Source organism: Rutidosis leptorrhynchoides, chromosome 1, assembly GCF_046630445.1.
Source record: "Rutidosis leptorrhynchoides isolate AG116_Rl617_1_P2 chromosome 1, CSIRO_AGI_Rlap_v1, whole genome shotgun sequence".
Taxonomy (NCBI): domain Eukaryota; kingdom Viridiplantae; phylum Streptophyta; class Magnoliopsida; order Asterales; family Asteraceae; genus Rutidosis; species Rutidosis leptorrhynchoides.
Window position 1 is genome coordinate 556,270,298 of NC_092333.1, and position 18,556 is coordinate 556,288,853.

At 35.0% G+C, this 18,556-nt stretch overlaps 1 protein-coding gene across 1 annotated transcript; it reads right to left on the bottom strand.

Moving 5' to 3' along the window:
- Positions 1 to 2,965: 2,965 nt before the first annotated feature.
- LOC139880295 (probable indole-3-pyruvate monooxygenase YUCCA5) lies at positions 2,966 to 4,754 on the bottom strand. Its single transcript, XM_071865472.1, has 3 exons — positions 3,995 to 4,754; positions 3,512 to 3,883; positions 2,966 to 3,418 (listed from the first exon to the last, which is right to left on the bottom strand). The coding sequence occupies exons 1-3, from the start codon at positions 4,655 to 4,657 to the stop codon at positions 3,194 to 3,196; spliced, it is 1,260 nt and encodes a 419-aa protein (XP_071721573.1). The 5' UTR covers positions 4,658 to 4,754; the 3' UTR covers positions 2,966 to 3,193.
- Positions 4,755 to 18,556: the final 13,802 nt, after the last annotated feature.

Consider the following 18,556-nt stretch of genomic DNA (forward strand, 5'->3'; position numbering starts at 1 on the left):
ACTAAATATTAGATTAATTATTAACTAAAATATGGTGATGGTTACCTTTTAAAAGATAAAGATAATATATATATATATATATATATATATATATATATATATATATATATATATATATATATATATATATATATATATATATATTATAATTTTAAAGTTAAATTAAGGAAATACTCCGTATATTCTAAATAAAACTAAAAGATTGAATTCATGTTGATGTGCCCGGCCAACTTGCACCTAACACATTTGATCCGTTCACATATTTCGTTGCTTACCGCTATTTAATACCCCCGTTTCAAAATAATTGTCCTGTTGGACTTTTTAAAGTTAATTGATTAAGTTTTGACTTTAATTATTTTTTGTTTTTTTCTATTAGATATTTGATGAAATTTATATGAATAGATTGTTTTTTTATTGTGTTTTCATTTGGTGTAACTTTCATCCGATATTATATAACACAAAGAAATATATTAAAAGTCAAAGTTGGAGAAGAAAGATTCAAAAAGTCAAACCATGACAATTATTTTGGGATGGAGGGAGTAACATAAAAAATAAATACATATACATAAGTTGATAAAAAAATGTTCCTTAAATAAGTTATTTTTAATATTCAATCCACGTATTCATAAAATTACGGGCTAATAGATATATGCAGGGGCGTTTTTTAGAAGGGACAAGCGGGGGCAGCCGCCCCCAGTGAATTTGCAATTTTCAGTATAAAAATTTTGGATTTTTCGACTTTGCTCCCAGTGTATTTTTTTTTTGCCCCAAAACCTACATATTTTGTCTCAAAACCTTCAAATTTTGCCCAAAAATCTCCAAATTTTACCTCAAAACCTTCAAATTTTGCCCATAAACCTTCAAATTTTGCCCCAAAACCTTCATAATTTGCCTAAAAAACTTTCATTTTTTTCCCCAAAACCTCCATATTTTGCCAAAAAAATTGCTACGTTTTAATTTTTTTTTGCCCCCGGTGAAAAAAATCCTGGTACCGCCACTGGATATGTATACATATTTAATTCCATCCCTACGACCATACGTTGTCATTCGAAAGGTTTAACAAGTTTGTTTTAAATTGCTACCAAAAGAGAATTATTCATGGCTTTATAGGCTATAACATGTACTATATGTGTTATTGTTATTTTTTTCATGTACAATCTTATTTTAATTTTAATTTATTATGAAAATAATTGTATTATTAATAACACGAAAATATAGCTGAATATCTATTATTCCATAATATTTTTAACTCTGGTTAATATATTGTCTTTTGTTTATTTAGCTAACAACACCCGACCATATTATTATCCATGTTAAAAATATGATTTTATAAGTATAATTTAATGACCATTTAATTAATACATGATATAAAAAATGATAACATGTACTCAGTTGTTAAAAGTAGTATATCTAAAAATTTGTACATTATTCGATTAAATAGTTTATATTTATTATTACTACCAAATTAAATAATTATTTGGTAAATTTTTAAATGATCTCTCTAGCAAAACATTTGCATCAAGATTAATATTATTATGTAAAATATAACTCAATTGCTATGTTCATTTGAGTTATATGATGCAATTTAGTTTTGATTAAAGTGATTGATTTAAAAAAAAAAATAAAAAATTAACTCTAGAAAGCAAAAATCAAACATCGTCATGTTTTGATAAATTTGTTGTTTTATGACTTTTATGTACGAAGTATCATGTTATACTTATCGATATCAATATAAATATTCTCAACTAACCTTATACGTCTCCTTCAATAAATCTAAATCAATCGCAAGAATATATAACAAATCCTCAAATTACGGGCTCATAAAATGATTGTTTCTTATAATTGATAATTTTTTAGTTTTTATGTTTTCGTGCAACGTACGAGTACATAAAACTATAGATTAATAACCTAGTGAAATATAACAACAACAATATTAATAATAACAAAACCCAATTCAACATGTATGAAGTACGAGTAAAGTAATATGTAAACTATCTTTCCTATATCATAAAATAAAGAGAACTCATTTTTCTACCCAGAGTGAAATATCCCAATAGTGAAGAAATTCATCTCCTTCAATATTCTATAAATAGCGATATTACTTTCAAATAAACCTTCGGTCAGTAAGTAGGTTCGAAAAATGTGTGAGACGTCATGAAAAAGGTAGAATCAAATTTTCATAGATTTTAAACTTGTTTGAAGTTCAATTTAGGCTATAAGCGGCAGTCATGTCATCAGTAAATCAACGTTTGCTGTTGATTCGATTAATAGTCATTTAGAGAAATATAAGGTACTTCAATAAGCTATAAGGAGTACGTTATGTGTACATTCGTTCGTTGCCATCAAAGAGCTTATTGCAAACTGTATTGATGTGGAAAGATGATTAGGACTAGTGAGGAGCTATATGCTCTTTGTCTAATGTGCAATCTTATGTTGTACATTATATTATATAACATGTACATTTCACTATTTTTTTTTTTTTTCAAGTCCTTGAGATTTAATAGCCTCTCGATTTCAAGTAATTGAGAAAATTTAATTCAAGGAGGTCAAAACTATTATGTCTATATCCACATAACTAATGTTTAACTCTAGTGACAAGCATTCGCAACGGCTCAATTGTTAAAACAGTTATTTGAATTATATTTGAATTATGACACTTTTAAGGCACGTTAAATACCTGTATGTTAAGTTGTTAACCACATACTTGGTGCAATAAAACTTGTACATTGATCATACTACATTGCCTGAGGGGTATATGAGGGGGCAACCTATTTGTCCTCGACGAGTAGACGCATGTTCGATTTGAAGGGCCAAAATCTAATTGGTACTGCCAACAATTAGCTTCTCGGAGGGGATTTTTCCACCCTTCAAAAATTACTTGGACATATCAGAAAAAGGATTAAATAAGATTTCATTACTTCTCATCATCACAGTTGATTATTAGTTGCCTTAAAAAACAGTTGATCAAAATTTCCATTTATAGAAGAGTGCAAAAGGTAAATAACAAAGTTAGCCTCATCATCCTAAATCTATACAAAATGCCCACACATTTTCTAGTGTTTTTTCTTTTTTGGGGGGCTTTATAACCACTCTTCTACTCTGTTTCTCTATTGTTCATATTTTTACATATGCTTTTGTACACTCCACTAAACTAACTATCCCACCATTTTTGGGTGATCAAGAAGAAAATAAACTAAAAAGTTGAGATACATCTTCTATGTGTAGGAACTTTCAATTTTTTAAGATTTAATTCTTCATTCCATACTTTCGCAATATCTTGAGAAATTTTAATAGCATCAGCAGATACACCAGCAAGACCTCTTCTTGTAAACCCTGATGCATACAATCCACACTTTCCCTTCCAACAATTTGGAAATGGGGTCTTTGGGAATCCATTTTTAGCAAAGAATTTAGTTTCCTGTTAATAAAAAAAAGTCAAAAGTCTATTAGTCAACATTAAAGATTTAATCTTTATTTCAAAAACTTAGGAAAAATGGAAGCTTTTGCTCACCTGAAGCCAGTAAGGGACATTGCTGCAGTACCCAGTTGCTAAAACAACTGAATCAATATCAAGTGTTTCACCATTAACTAGCTCAACTGAGTTGCAATTGAATCTTTTGATCCCGGGTACAACTTTGATCTCGCCTGATCGAACTTTTTCAAGTGCACCAATGTCAAGAACTGGTGTTTTTCCATGTTGGTTTTTGAGTTGTAGTGGGCCTAAAGAGGGTCTTTTGATTCCATAAGCTTGTGTATTTCCAAGAATGAACCATGAGAGGAGTAATATAAGTTTGTCAACTAGCCATAAAGGTAGCCATTTCATTAGCATCACGGCTATATCAAATGTTGATTTTCCCATAATTTCTCTAGGCAAAACATGAACCTGCAATCAAAAACACACAAATTAGATGCTAATTTATAATGGGTATTGTTTTTCTTGAAAAAAGATTTGATCTTTTTTGTGGGTTCACTAAAAATTTTCAAGATTGCTTACCGAGCTTCGGACCACCATCAATGGGTTGGCTTTGTGGTTAGAGAGGTCTAGTGATAACTCCATGCCTGAATTTCCACATCCAACGACTAATACTTTCTTTCCACTATATTTCTCGCCGGACTTGTAATCTTTTGCATGAATTACTTCGCCGGAAAAGTCTTTTAGTCCATCAATTTCGGGTACTACACCTTCGGCATTTTCTCCACTTGCCACTACAAGCATTTGGCATATATACTCTGTTTCAGACTGGCATGACCCGTTTGAGGAGATGGTCACAACCCGCCAAAGATGGCAGGCTTCATCGTACTTAGCAGACTGCACACACTCATTGAATTGCGGTTTAATGTCGAATTTTTGCGCATAGTTTTCAAGATACGTGATGAATTGTTGTTTTGTGGGGTATTCAGGGTATTCTTCGGGAAAGGGTAATTGGGGAAGTTGGCAGAATTTTTTTGGGAGGTGTAGTTTTAGGCGGTTATAAGTGCGTTTTTGCCATATAGAAGCAATGCAATCGGATCTTTCGATGACAACAAAAGGAACCCCTTGTTCCCTAAGGCCAGCCGAGACGGCTAGCCCCGAGGGCCCGGCCCCTACAATGACAGGGCCGTTGATCCAAACACATCGACGACCACAAAATTCGTTTTGATCCGAAAAGCAAAACATGTTTAGAAGTTTTGATGGGATGTAAGATATAGTTTTGAAGTCTTGTTAAGTTCTTGAAGTATTAGTGTTTGTATGTTTAAATTTGAAGGTGAAATGATTGTTGTTGGAGTGATAGAGGAAGTTAAGATGAACATGTATATATAGAGAGGTGGTAGGGTGAGGGTCAATAAATATAAATAAATCTTTGAAAGGTCATTCTCAATTCATAAGCTAAATTTCTTTTATTATTATATTAATTTAAATTAAATAATATATATACTGTATATTTTAATTGTATTATATGATTTATGATATTTATGATTAGAATCAGTATAAATTATTTGAATATGTTGCAATCATATGACCAAATATTCATAGTGGCATTAGATTTAATTGAGCCGCATGAGATTTGATTGGATCTTTATTTTATTGATTTAGAGTGTTTTTGGATGAAATTAGCTGGAGCTGAAGCTTGCAGTTAAAGCTGGAGCTTATGGACTTGAGATGAAGTTGTAACTTATTTTTGAAGCTGGTAGCTGAAGCTTATTATTTTTTATAAATGTTGGGTAAACTAACCGGAGCTTATTTTCCTATTCATAAGCTCTACTTTTTTCCATAAGCTATTAGAAGTAGCTTATTTTTTAAGAGATTATGATTTTTATAAGCTCTACTTTTTATATCTACCAAATGAAGCTTATTGCTTGAAGCTTATTATAATCATAAGCTCAAGCTCCTACAAGCTCCAATAAGCTCCAATAAGCTGTTGCGTCAAATACACCCTTAAAATGGAAGTATTTGTGATTTTTTTATTAGAGTATTACTTATTTCTTATGTCAGATTTGCGGGGCAATAACGAAGTAACATTGTTACAAGATGATTTGATTTCCAATAAATGATGGTAAATAAGACACCCCAAGAAATCCGACTAAATTCTTTTTAACAACCCTAAATTCGACACATACGATGAAGATGCGACACATTCTTCACAACTAATGTGGCACATCTTAAGCAATGGCACATCTTAAGCAATGCAGCGCATCCGATCCTATGCAGCTCATCCAACGAGCGGAACCGCATCTGAACAAACACAGTTTTTCATCCTTTTGTCAGATAAGGTGCATCCCATACAACTCAATTTCAAAACTTGAACAAATTTTTTTACCCAATTTTATACTATAACAAACATGGCATGGTTTAAAGACATCAAAAACCACCTCCTACCATGATAACTAGTTCAAATACATCAAATTCATGTTTACCACTGATATTGCTCAAAATATACATATTTATCTTAGCAATATCTCCCTACTTTCATGATATTTCGATACGGGTTGTGATGATTAGTGAGCGGTTTGTGGTTTTAGTCGTTTCGGGACAAAAGTGGTCTAAAAGTTCATATTTATGCTAAGGAATCAACCCTTGGACCAAAGGAATGAACCAAGTGAAGTTTTGAAGTGAAAATGAAATTACAGGGTCAAAAGCGGCGCTCCTATGTGCTAAAACGAGAGTTAAAAAGATCAGTAGCCAAAAGCGTTGTTCCTGTCCAAAAGCGCCGCTCCTGTCCAAAAGCGTCGCTCCTAAAAGCGCCGCTCCTGTCCAAAAGAGCCGCTCCTGACGCTGATTCAGCCAAAAAATTCAGCCGCCTTATAAAAGCATATTTGGGGTTTTTGAGTGGGAGAGCTGCAATTGGGGTCCGAAATGGAACCCTAAAAGGGGCCATTTCATGATTCTATGAAGATCAAGGCTCAATTGAAGATCCAAGTTGAAGACTCATGAAAGTATAATCTAGATCTCCATCATCTTCTCCATTTCATTTGTATTTCCGACCATTTTGGTACTTTGCTTTTCTCAATTAGTTGTAATGATGAGTGCTTGTTATTTCTTTGATTTTGTTCTTGTTTATCGTATGATGTTAGCTTAAATTTGTTTGTGTTCACTTGATTTGTAAACTTGATGCTTTGATTTTGCCCTAATCTATGAATTGGGTGTTTGAATGAGTTGATGATTATTGTGCTTGATTGATGATACATTGCTATGCATTTGTTTTAGGCTTTACTTTGATTACATAGATTGTGTAGCTCTCTTAGTGATTTGAGAAGTGAATCAATTTGTGCTTCAACACTTATAGTGATCTAGATAACTAGATTAAGGATTTCAAGTGATTGTGTTCTTAATTTATGTTGGTTTTCAATTGGTCTTTAGTCAACATACTGGTGTTTGATTATCTTAAGTGATTTTGATAATTAAAGGATTTTAAGTGATTTTAATCCAAAATCGAGTCTCAATGATCTCACTCAAAACATAGTTTGATCTTTTGAAATGAGTCTACGAGAGTTAATAAATTTTATTTGGTTGAGGTTTTATGGAAGTTGATGAATGAAAATGAAACTATATGTTTGGACATTGTTGTGTAATGAATGAATTAGGTAAACCATGGCAAAAAGTGGAATAGTCAAGTGGACACGTTTTTATCTTATTTGTTAATCTCTCTTAGGTTAATATTAGCTTAACCAACACTTTATCAAAACCCCCCAATCAATTTAGGATGATTACTAGTGTTTTAAGATTCATGTAAATTGCTCCATGTGGAACGAACCTTTACTGAATACTTGCTAGTTGCTATAATGATCGGGTTATTGTTGCCCGGGCGTTTGTGTTAATTAGTTAGGTTATTTGATCATTGTTTTTTATATTATTATAAGTTGAACACTGAAACGTCTACACAAATCAACTTTTTGGCGCCGCTGCCGGGGAGCGGTTTTTAATTGGATTTTGAAATATTTGCAAGTTGTTGTTCGATCCTTTTGTATGAATTTCATTCTTGCAAAAGTTACTTTTTTTTTATAATTGCTTGTATTCGAAAAACGTTTGCTTGTTTGTGGTGTGATTAAGCTAGATGGCGGAATATGATGCTTTGTGTGACTACTTGATGTCAAGAATCGCGAATTATGATCAACAATTGATGGAAGACTCAAGTCACATGGATATGCATGGTGGTTATTTGGGTTATAATGATGATAATGGTTATTTGGGCAACAATGGTGATTATTTGGGTATGAATGATGGTTACATGGGTATGAATGATAATGGGTATATGGATTTGGGTCAAGCTAATGATGAGCCGGATGGTTATTGTGGTACTTATGATGGATGTTATCGAGACGGGGGTTATAATGATATTTACATGAATGATTTCACCATAATTAATCCACCTTTTAATAATTGTCCTTTTTCTAATTTTGACTCTTTTGGTCAATCAATGGACTATTGTAATGAGGGGATGACTCGACATGGGATTCTTCTCAACATCAATTCCAAAATCAACAACAAGAGGAAATCGATCCGAATTTACTAGAGTTATTCTCAAACTTTGTGAGAACCCACCTTAACTGTATGGAGGCTCTAATTCAAGAGAGAATAGATTTGAGGGAAATGTTCGAAATTCAACAAGCCTCAATTCAAAGCTTAAAGAGAATCGTAAGTTCCATGCTCCTTTTAGTTGAAGATTTTGTATCTACTACCATTTCACCACCCACCTCACCCGTAGTCTCTACTTCTCTGTCAAGAAGTTGGGTCTTTTATGATGATGATGATGATGATGATGATGATGATGATGATGATGTATGCTTTTATGCAAGATCTAAGTAGTGGAGATTGCACAAGTACCTGAGTCTTTGATAACCAATGATAAAGATAAGGATGAAGATGATGAGATGGGTAACGATGATTGTGAGGATAGTGAAGACGATGAAGATTATAAGGATGATGAACTTGATGAAGATGATGAAAGTGATGAGGAAGATGACGAATTGATTGAAGCTTTACCAACGCCCAATGTTTTTAAAGTCTATGATAATCCACTCGGGGTTGGTCAAGATGTTAGTGATGATGATTGTGAAGATGATGATGATGATGATGATGAAGGAGATGAGGTTGAGAATATCATACCCGAAACTTTCAAAGTGTATAACAATCATCTCGGGTATGGTATTGACGATTTTAAGGAGGTTTTGCAACCCGAGGTTGATGATTCGTGTATGTGTGAGCTGATTAAGAAAGCAAACCTCATGTTCAAAACTGTTTTTCGAAGAGAGTCTTTTGTTGACTCTTGGGTTGGTTCAATCTTCTTCATGCTAATGAAGAAGATTCTCTTAGATTTCATATACACCACCCGATGGGTTAATGATTAGCTCACTCTCTTGATTCGTGGAACTTTTTCCACCGATTTCACATGCCGTCTGATAAAGTGTGGGGGAGGACTACCCTGATAAGGAATGTTAAGAAGATGGGGACGAGTCAAGATAAAGACTCGTTAATCAAAATCAAAGCAAAAGGGGAGTTTGGTGATGCGGTTTTGATAAGATAACTTCATGCAATTTGATAATCACTTGTGAAAATGGCCTTTGTTTTCGGGTATCGCTATTTCTTCCCCATTTTCATTTTGTCCTCTCGAATTTATTATTTTATTTCGATTTCATGTAATGAGGGCATTACATGATCTCAAGTGTAGGGGAAGAGATAAATTCTCGTGGACTTATTTTATCACAAAATTTTAAAAATTTTCCCAAGTAACTTGTTGAATTAAGTGAAAATTTTTGGTAAAATAAAGTCATAACTTACCTTTTAGGGTGAATCAACTCCACCCTTTTTGAGGAAGTAAAGTCTTCCTTTGTTTTTGCAAAAGTTCAAGTGGGAGTAAAGTCTTCCACTTTCAAAGTGGTTCATGGGTTTAAAGTTGAAATTTTTAAAGAGAATCAAAATTGTTGCATGAAAGTAAAGTCTTCCATGTTTGCTTCAAAAGCCAATTGTTTAAAGCCTCAAGGTTTAACACTTCCGGATTGTAACGACCCGTCAAAATCGCTATTGACGCGGCACGTTAATCATTGATTCCACAGTGAGGTTTTGACCTCTATATGATACGTTTTGATAAAATATTGCATTCATTAAAATAAGTGACTTTCTAAACATAGAAAGTTATAAACATGTGGGCGAGTGCTTAGGTATAAGCAAAACCCCAAAATACATAAGTCTTTAATTTACAGGTTGACATCACAGTCCAATTATTTATTACACAACGCAGTTTTATTTTGAATGCAATAAACTTTGTACAAAGCATGAGAGACTCCATGCAGGCAACAAGCACATCACAGCGGAAGCATTCTAAGGACCTGAGAATAAAACATGCTAAAAAGTCAACACGAATGTTGGTGAGTTATAGGTTTAATTGCTCGAGTCATAAACATATATAAAGATAGACCACAAGATTTCATCAAAAGTTTATCAATAGATTCTACGTAACAGAGCACCCTGGTAACTAAACTTAATGCTATAGTGATAATTACCCCATTCGTTTTAATACACGCAAACCAACGTGTCTTAAACTCAAATAACATACGTCCGTTAAAAGGCTAGCGCTCTAGCTCGGACGGGGATGTCAAGCCCTATGGATCCATATACAATTATTCGCGCCCACCAGTCCATATCCTATATACTGGCAGCTACTAGTTACCAAAGCTAAGGGATTTCCGGTTTAACTCAGTGTAGAATTTAGTATGTACTTGTGTCTTATCGCGTTTAAAATAAATTGCATGTATTCTCAGCCCAAAAATATCTAAAGTATTTAAAAAGGGATCTATAACTCACAGGTCAATATTGAGACTCAATATTGTTGGCAAATTGCGTAGACGTAATGATGGTAGACGACTGTATGGTTGGCCTTGGATTCAAGAACAATACCCCGAACAATACCCAATATTTCCTTAGCTTAAAGCGGTTTGAAACCCGAATTAAAACACCCTCAAATATACTTTATTATTATTAAACTTAAATTACAATTATAATTATAAATTAAAATTTAAGTTACAGATATATTTATGAAAAATATAGTCGAGCAAAACTGACCTTTTATAGTACTTTTTCGATTTACTGTAGCTCATGCGATCACATGAGTTTTCAGTGTTTTTGCCATGCGATCGCATGGCCGCCTTTTCTGTTTTTGTTTGCTAGTTCGCCGACATCAAATAGTGTTATTGCAGCAATAGTGTTACTGTAGCAAATAGTGTTTACTGTAGCAAATAGTGTTTCACTGTAGCAAATCACTGTAGCAAATCACTGTAGCAAATCACTGCAGCAAATCACTGTAGCATTGTAGCAAAATACGGTTTCACTGTAGCAAATAGTGTTTTACTGTAGCAAATTGTGTTTTACTGTAGCAAAGTAATTTTTACTGTAGCAAATAGGGTTTTACTGTAGGAAAGTCGTTTTTACTTGTACATATATATATACATACATATAATTGTTCATGAATCGTCGAGAGTAATCAAAGGTAATTGTATATATGAAACAGTTCTAAAATTTTGAGACTCAATCTAACAGACTTTGTTTAGCGTGTTAAAATAATAAATCGTATAGAGAATTGGTTTAAATAAGTCAAAAATTTTCGGGTCATCACACGGATGACTCAAGTCCATCCATTTTTAGGGAGTCAAGTCTTCCGAATGTCGCATTACTTGGTGTGGGATACTTCCTAATCCACACCATTTTATATTGACATTGGTTGTCTCATCATTTCACGATGTTTCAACCGATATATCATACCGTGGGAAGAGGAGCCTTGAGCTTCATAATGTGCTATCCTTTTTAGAAGCAATGGCTTCGTGCTAATGTTGCTAGACTACACACGCCATAGCCAAAAGCTATGGCACCCTCTTGTTCGATCAATTATGGAAAGGTAGTTTCTACTTCCTATCTTTTCTCAAAATAAGCATAAAAGCTTGTTATGTGGGAAGTAACCGAGTGAATAAAAGCCTTGAGCTTTGACACTCCTGGTAGAGTCAAGTCCTCCCATTTTTTGTTTTGGAAGTCAAGTCATCCAAACTTGGAAGTAAAGTCTTCCAAGTTCTGTTTTGTTCCAAGCTTGAGAGTTAAGTCTTCTAAGTTAAGTTCTATCCCAAAAAGACCTAAGCTTGGAAGTAAAGTCTTCCAAGTATCGTGAAATAGACCCAATGCCAAACTTACACTCAAGGTAGTTGCTTCCTCATCGCCTTTAATACAAGAAGGTAGTTCATTTTGGTGCTATACCGGGGAAGTAGCTACCCATGCGGTCGTCCCATAGCCGGGATGGCTTGTATGCACATCACCTTATGAGTCCAAAGTAGTTGCTTTTTCATCGCCTTCAACACAAGAAGATAGTTCATTTCGGTGATATACCGGAGAAGTAGCTAGCCGTGCGGTTATCCCAAAATCGGGATGGCTTTGGAATGCACATAGCTTTAAACCAAAATTTTCGGAAAACTTGACTCGTTTTCCCTTTCTTAAATGAAAATGGTTTTGTTTAAAAGCCTTGTCTTTCCTATGGCTTACACATATTTCTTGGGTAACTCATGCAAATTGGCGCTCCATACACCGAAGTGAAGCTTGCGAGTAATTGTTGATCGATTGTTTGAGTAGAGGTTGATGGTAGAGATGAAGTTTGTTGATGTTTGTAAATGCTCCTAGAAAGGTTTGCAACATAGAACTTGACTTATGCTTGATTTGATCTAAATGTGATGCTCTTTTGGATGTTGTTGATCTTAAGCCTTTTTAGGATGCAAGTTTATATTTTGATCTATATCTGGTTGAGATGCTTGAAGAAATGTAGTTTAGGCTTGAATTTGATCGATGGTTTTGAGTGGAGTTTGTTGAAGATGTGAAGAAGATTGTGGTTTGTGAATGAAACGACCCAACCCGTTATTATACCGACCCGATTTTTTTTTTCTTTTATTTAACGGATTAATATCGATTACAACGACACCATAGTTATGTTCTCAAAACAATTCCAATACTTGACAAGTTTAAACAACTTTAATTTATACATTACATAAGTTTAGATATCAAAATGGGCATAACAACCCACGACCCGTTTAACACGACCAAAAGACACTTTTGATCCAAAGCGTTTAACTGCCACCAAAAGACCGAGCATGGTGATTGGGATTGCACTACCTAATCCGAGCATGGTGATTGGGATTGCACTACCCAATCCTAAGCCAAATCCAAAAGCCAAGTCTTCTAAAGCATACACGATAGTCCACTAGTCCCCACACTTACCCTTGACTCGTCCGCTTTGCAAATCTATAAAAAAATGTAAACAACGAGAGAGTAAGCTACTTGCTTAGTGAGTGCAACGATATTATATACATACATATGCATAAAATGAACACGTATCACTAACACCAGTAATAAACACATACCGCAATCCAAGTATAACAAAACAAAGCTACACATAACGTACCACCATGCCAATCCACAAGATTAGCTACAACACAACAATATATGTATATAGATATATGCGTCAACCCAAAATCCCAAGGTTAACCCCTTAACCTCAAACTCATGAAGGTTGGCCGAAAAATCACGCGCCCTAGTGAATCCGAAAACTCACACGATTCACTACCTTCACCACAACGACAATCGAGGTTGGCCAAAAACTCACGCGCCCCGGTGTATCCGAAAACTCACACGATACACCACCCCAATCCATACGACAATAAGGTTGGCCAAAAACTCACGCGCCCTAGTGAATCCGAAAAACTCACGCGGTTCACTACCTTGAGTCAAACTACAACAACAACGGGGTTGACCTACTTGTCAACGTGGATCCCAAACTCACGAGATTCACTACCCTAGGGTGGTAACCCAAACGCACAAACGTGCAACATGGACCCAAAACTCATAGAGTCCATCATCTCGTACACATGTAAAGTGAACCCGAATGCCCAAGGTTCACCTTACCTCACCCGCACCCATCCTATGCATACATATGCATATAATACAATTACACTCACCTTGTCTCCTTGATGAATGTAACCGAACAATCCGTAACACGTCAATAGAAAGTACCTATTCCATTTATCACATAACAAACAACATAATTAGGGTGGATTTACAAACCAACCCAAATTGACACTTAGTGCAATTTTGACCCAAATGCACTTCCAAGCACAAACCATGCCCAAACTAACCAATAATCACTAACACTAGTGAAAATGGTCCTAATACACCAATTAACCTAAATCACAAGTGTTAAACACTTATCTTTCTCAAAATCACCTACAAACCCTAATTTTGACCCGTTTCAAAATTAGTCTTCCAAATACACCTAAATGAGTTTCAACACTTTCATAATCACTAAACCTAGTGATTAAACCCGATTTACAAGCCCTAAACATGGCCAAGTTGGTTTCCAACCAAAAACCCACCAACAACAATATAAAACCCGATTACTAGCATCAATAAACTCACTTCATGAGTTTAAATAGGTTTCTCAACAAATCAAGTTCAAACCTAACTTTGAATATCAAATCAAACAATAAAATTCGGAGATAGAACTTACCAACACTACCACAACGTAGCCGTGAACGAGGTGAACAACTTTAACTCTTGCGACTTGACTCGATTCACTCTTCTTCCTTCTCAAATCGAGCTCTCCCTCTCTAAACTCTCTTGTTTCTCACTCTAGGGTTTGAAGTGTGTGTGGGTGAAGAAAAGAAGAAGAAAATGAGGTTGGGATAAGGTTTGGATCAGTTTTGTGGCTAAAAACCCGTCCAAATGTGAAAAGATGAAACTGCCCTCATTAAACCCTTATTAAAATGTTGAAAATGAGTCTGGCCCAGCACCAGGCGCGACACGGCCATTTGGACCTGCGATGCGGCTTCAAGGCAAATCTGGCATCAGACCTTTTCAGAAGGATTCACTATCAGCTCACGCCTAAAGGCGCGACGCGCCCCTTTCTAGCCGAGGCGCGGCTGAACTGAGAAACTGAAGTTCCGGGACTGAAGTTGTCTGATTCTGATTCTGAAGTAAAATCTGAAAATGCATAAGTGTTAGGTTCACTTTTAGTGGCACTTATGAGAACACTCTCTGGTGGCACTTTCTGGTGACACTTTCTGGCGACACTTTCTGGCGTATTAAAATTCAGGGTGTTACTAGTGAAAGCATGAATTTGAAGATTATTGAAATGACTTGAAGACAATTCCTTGAAAGTCAAAATTGGTTAAAGTCTTGGAAGTCATAGTTTTAAAACAAGAAGAATTGATGATTGAAATTGTTTTTGTTTGAAGATCGTTGAATGTTTAACGATTAGCAAGAATCATTGAGGTAATTCATTGAAGTTTTGTCAAGTATTTTTGAGATTGTGCTTGAAGGATTGAAAGTTAAAAAGACCATACTTGAAATTGCAAGTTTGTATTAGTCAAAGTTGGTCATCATCGTGAAGATATGATTAAGTTTAGGCTTGCTTGAGAACAAGAAAGGTTCAAGTGTGGGGGATTTGGTATTGCTCAAAATATATATTTATCTTCGCAATATCTCCCTACTTTCGTGGCATTTCGATACGGGTTGTGATGATTAGTGTAACAACCCGACTTTTTTCGTTTACTATCGTTACTTATCCGTTAAGTATTTAACGGTGTTTACTTAGACTTGTGTGTTTAATAGAATTAAATACATGCTTATTAGAGAGATTCTTGAATTAATAGGTTATATTAATTTATGAACTTATTTCGGAAAGTGAAATAACTAGAAAACATTACGATTAAGTTAATCTCCTAGAAAGCTTTTCGGTTTACGGAACTCAGAAAAATGACGAAATAATTATTTTTAATAATTATTGACTTTAAGAAAAACTAATTTAATTTATTATTTATTTAATGAATTAAATCTGGTGATTTTATTTCAACGACTACTTAACGTTTCATAGACCCGGTACGGTTAACGGCATTCGAAACGGACCACGCGCGTACCAAGAGTTAAGCAAAACGAGCCCGAACACCCATTAAAGGGCCGTTCTGCCGAACCCTCCCCAACACTCCTTGTTGGACTTATTTTGGACCTATGCTTTCTTACTAGTGGCCCTTTAGTGTAATTAGGCCCTAACCTAGGTATAAAAGGAAATTTTTAACCTGTAAACTCTCACAATTGCACAAGCTAGTCGACTTTTTGCTCCCTCTCCCCCCTTGGTTGGCCGTCGACATCACCACCCCACAACCACCATCACCACTCAAAATTAGAACAAGTCTTGAAGATCAAAGTTGTTTTTTTAATCGTTCTACATGCGATAGTATAAGAAATTTAATCGTTTGAGGTATAAACATTAACCCTAGTTTTTATAAATCTGAATATTGGTCAATTACATAGTGTATTAGAGTCTAGTGCTCAATTAATGGTGTCTTGTGTTGTTATTAATCTTTTGATTGCTTAATTAACGTTGTTTACATGAAAAACGAATTGTTTCTTGTAGATCTGATAAAATTGACATGAGAACTGATCTTGTAATGTGTTTAAATAGAAAGATATCAAAAATTTATTAATTTTAGACTCCGATTTTGCGTGATTTCGTCATCGTATGCTTAAGATATGCTTAATCGAAGATTTGACTAGGTTTTGTTCGTAATCCGAATTTTCTAAGTTGCATGCTTTGTGTTTTAGATTATAAAAAGTATACCACTGTATTCCTTATGAAAATTTATGCAATTTGGACTTAATATTTGCGTCAAAAGGTTATGTAATGCTCCCGTTATGTCAAAACGAAGATTTGGTTCTTAAAGTTAGCTGAATCGATTTTTAAAGTTACATAGAAATTGCTAGAGTGAACTAGGAGTTGATTGAGACCTTGATCTTCTGGAATATGTTATTTTATATGTTACTTGACATATTTCATTTGTATGCGAACTTTCGAAAACATGATTTTCCATGAGATATATGCTCATCTAAGTGATATGTCTGTTTGATGAACAAAACTGGAAGGTCTGTAAAGATTGATTAAAATTTATGAATTGGCTAAAGAGATGTCTTTGATTATTTTACCACTAAAATTATGGAATGTTTTTAGATGACTTCAATTGGTCATTCGTCAAAATCTATTTTCTATATTTTCTGAGAAATATTTCAAAACTGATGCACGTGCTGAAACTGATTTAAACCGTAACTAGACCCCTTCTGACTTCTGACTTTTATATATCGTATGAGGCTTTGTCTGGACTTTTTGGAATCTATTTTAAGTGTAGTTATGATCTGGAGTTGCTCATAATATAATGATTTGTGTGCTACGAGCTATAGTTGAATCTTTCTACGGCGTACAAATTTCTGAGGAATGTTTTAAAGTGCAAAAGTGCAATATGCTTAACTATGACATATAAAGTGATACTTGACCTAGATTTGATATGTTGACCGTGTTTGCATGACCTACTGAGACTTTTGACTTTAGTTGACCACTTTGACTGAGTTGACTTTTGGTTTGACTTTGATTGACTTGCTTGGATTAGTTGACTTTTACTTATTCGTTGAGTCAGTCTGAGCACTAGGACTTTGTGTACACTATGGGTTGACATGGTTTGACCTATAAGTGTATACTTAAGATGATTTACTTGTTTAGGTTGCGTTGTTCAGTCGAGATTGTTCGACAACCGTACGTTTTGCTAAGAAATTTACAAGTGCTTTTGCTAAGGTGAGTCTACAGTCCCTACTACATTTTCACAGGGATGAGATGCATGATTTTTACAAATGTTTTACATATTAGGCACAAGTAACTTACCAAGAATATACATATGAGTTCAGATCAAAAATCCCTTAGCTTGATTATATTAGTTACTTTGTAAGCTCGACTTATAGGGACGGTAACGTTAGGTTTGACAAACCTCACCGCAACATAAACTGGTGCTTATTTTGTTATTACTCGTACACTTGATCGGTGTATCGCCATGATATGATAAACTAAGACGTGTGGTTCGGCTCACGCAAAGGTTAAAGATTTATAATCAAGTGCTCATGATAATGTATACTTTTCCTATGATGTTTTCCAAGAAAATCTTGTGGCCTAACTTACGAAATGATTTACTAAACCTATAGATTCACTCAACCTTTTTTGTTGACGTTTTGCATGTTTCAGCTTAGGTACTTAGAGGTAGTGCTTCCGCTTAACTGAAGTTATTATGCTGTTTGCTGCTAGAACTGGACGGCGTCCAGCATATTTATCATTTTCATTTCAAGAACAAATATGCGCATTTAAACTACTTTCTTTCGAGATGTTTTGGGTTCATATACATTAGTCGTTTATGTCAAACATTTTTCAGTTACATTTCTTTAATAAACGACTTTGATTTGAAAATTAGTGCGAATACTTTTCTGAAACGTCTCATATAGAGGGCATGACCGCTAAACTGTGGGACCAGGAGTTAATATTCCGTTAGTGGATTCTGACGGGGTATTACATTTGGTATCAGAACAGATCGGTTACCTAGGACTAGGCTGCATTAGAGAGTCGAACGTTAGGACATCTATTGAGTCTAGACTGTAACCTTAGACTTGTTAAGTTACATGAACCATAGTTAAACTAATTGCTATGCTGCATGATTTCTATAATGACATGATTACTAGATGAACTAACTTTGTGTTTTATTTGAGTGCTAGATGACTTCTTCTAATCCTATCATTCTTACCGACTCCGACACGGAATCCGAGAAAACTGTGCAAGCGCAATTGAATACGATACTCGAGTTTGCAGATGATACCGAGTCGGAACCCGAGATGGAAACCAAGCACGAGGATGATCCCAAAGGAAAAGAACCGGAAGAGGATCCCGAGGAAGACTCGGAACCTGAATCCGAATCCGAACCTGACTTACCTGATTCGCCCCAGTCACCTTTTGTTAATCCCGACTATGTTAACCCCTACAGACCGAGAGGCCACCGTAGGATACCGAAAGAACCTGCTTGAGCTAGAAACCCATTTTACATGAGTTTTTGCTATGATAACCAGTCACTTGAGATGTGTCGCCATTTTCATCCCTATGATGCTTCTGCATCTACTTCCAAACCTAGTACCTCCACTGCTGCTGCTAATTAAAACAACCCTAATGACCTCACGTTACGAGTCGAAAACTTA

Bases quoted from the DNA above. Each gene is read 5' to 3' on its own strand.
- LOC139880295 (XM_071865472.1), bottom strand. From the start codon at position 4,657: ATGTTTTGCTTTTCGGATCAAAACGAATTTTGTGGTCGTCGATGTGTT. The intron at 3,884-3,994 runs GTAAGCAATCTT...TTTTGATTGCAG, and splicing joins TGATGGTGGTCCGAAGCTCG to GTTCATGTTTTGCCTAGAGA. The intron at 3,419-3,511 runs GTGAGCAAAAGC...TTTTATTAACAG, and splicing joins ATGTCCCTTACTGGCTTCAG to GAAACTAAATTCTTTGCTAA.